The sequence below is a fragment of the Cyprinodon variegatus genome, unplaced genomic scaffold (assembly GCF_000732505.1).
Source record: "Cyprinodon variegatus isolate N-32 unplaced genomic scaffold, C_variegatus-1.0 Scaffold171, whole genome shotgun sequence".
NCBI classification, from domain to species: domain Eukaryota; kingdom Metazoa; phylum Chordata; class Actinopteri; order Cyprinodontiformes; family Cyprinodontidae; genus Cyprinodon; species Cyprinodon variegatus.
Window position 1 is genome coordinate 1267827 of NW_015150624.1, and position 1387 is coordinate 1269213.

At 32.9% G+C, this 1387-nt stretch overlaps 1 protein-coding gene across 1 annotated transcript in view; it reads right to left on the bottom strand.

Annotated features, from left to right (window-relative positions):
• The window catches only part of LOC107087034, a 3284-nt gene extending 2265 nt beyond the window's left edge, over positions 1-1019 (bottom strand). The window contains exons 1-2 of the mRNA XM_015378368.1: positions 323-1019; positions 3-292 (exon numbers count right to left, since the gene is read on the bottom strand). Of these exons, the coding sequence (XP_015233854.1) occupies positions 3-292; positions 323-987 (955 nt within the window). The 5' untranslated portion in view covers positions 988-1019. The remainder of the gene's footprint in view (positions 1-2; positions 293-322) is intronic.
• Positions 1020-1387: the final 368 nt, after the last annotated feature.

The window sequence follows — 1387 nt, forward strand, 5'->3', positions numbered from 1 at the left end:
ACTTATATTTTGTTGCCTTATACCATACATTAAATAACTGACTTCATCTAAAAGATCTTGACGGCTTTCAGATTTTCCATTTTTAAAACTAGTCAGGCAAGACATTGAATCTGAACAGATAACTACATTTCTAGGCTTCACCTCCAGCACCCATTGCAATGCCAAAATAATTGCCAACATCTCTGCTAAAAAAAATGAGAAATGATCTGTTGTTCTTCTCTTGATAGAAATATTTTCTTTTGGAATATATACTGCTACTCCTGTTTTACCATTTTCCTCTTTTGATGCATCTGTATATATATATGTATATACACATATATATGTATATATATGTGTCATATTTTCATACCTTACTTCTAAATGCTGCTGAATAATTTGATACGAACCTCCACAAGACTGTTCTATTTTTTTAGTTTCTAAATTTACTTTTGGCATTTCGAAAAACCATGGAGCAATTTTAGATGTACTTACAGTTTTACAGTATGCTATATTACTTATCCCAGAATACTCTGCATAAATATTTCCTTCCCATCCAAAACTCCTTATATTATGGCCATATTCCCAACATTCTCTGAATATCTGTTTAGTTGGGTGATTTTCCTCATGCCCTTGTAAATTTAACCAGTAATTTATTGACAATTTCATCCTCCTCAAGTCCAGTGGCATTTCCCCAGTAATCACTTGAAGAGCAGGAATTGGAGATGTTCTAAAAGCACCACTACATATCCTAAGCGCTTTGGCTTGGATTCTATCTAGATCTAACAACAAAGAATTTGCAGCTGATTTATAAACAATACATCCATAGTCCAACACAGATCGAATTAAAACATCATATATTCTTTTCAAGGATGAGCTAGTTGCCCCCCAGTCATTCCCTGACAAACATTGCAATATATTAATACATTTTTTACATTTATCAATAATCTTCTGCATATGTATCTTAAATGAAAGTTTTTCATCAAACCATAAGCCAAGGTACCTTATCATATTTCCCTGTTTCAATTTATGCCCATATAATCTAAGATGTGGCTCCAGACCGCTCCGCTCTGAGTTTCTTGGAGATTGTAGAGAGCATGCGCGAGATGAACCAGGGTTTCCGCGGATCATTAAAAATAATTACAATTCATTCATTTTTTTTTTAATCAAGGCCTTAATTGGCACTAAAATTATTTAAATATGTTTATCGAAGTATTTATAATTCTTTAATAAAAAATGCTTATAAAAACAATTTCGTCAGATATATTATATCGCTCCAGGCGGAGAAAAAGCTAGAGGATATATATATATACGTATATATGTGTGTGTGTGTGTGTTTACATACATACAGGAGTCATGGAACTCTGCTTGCAGCTCCTTCATATTTCATGTACACTAATAACTTGTGTAC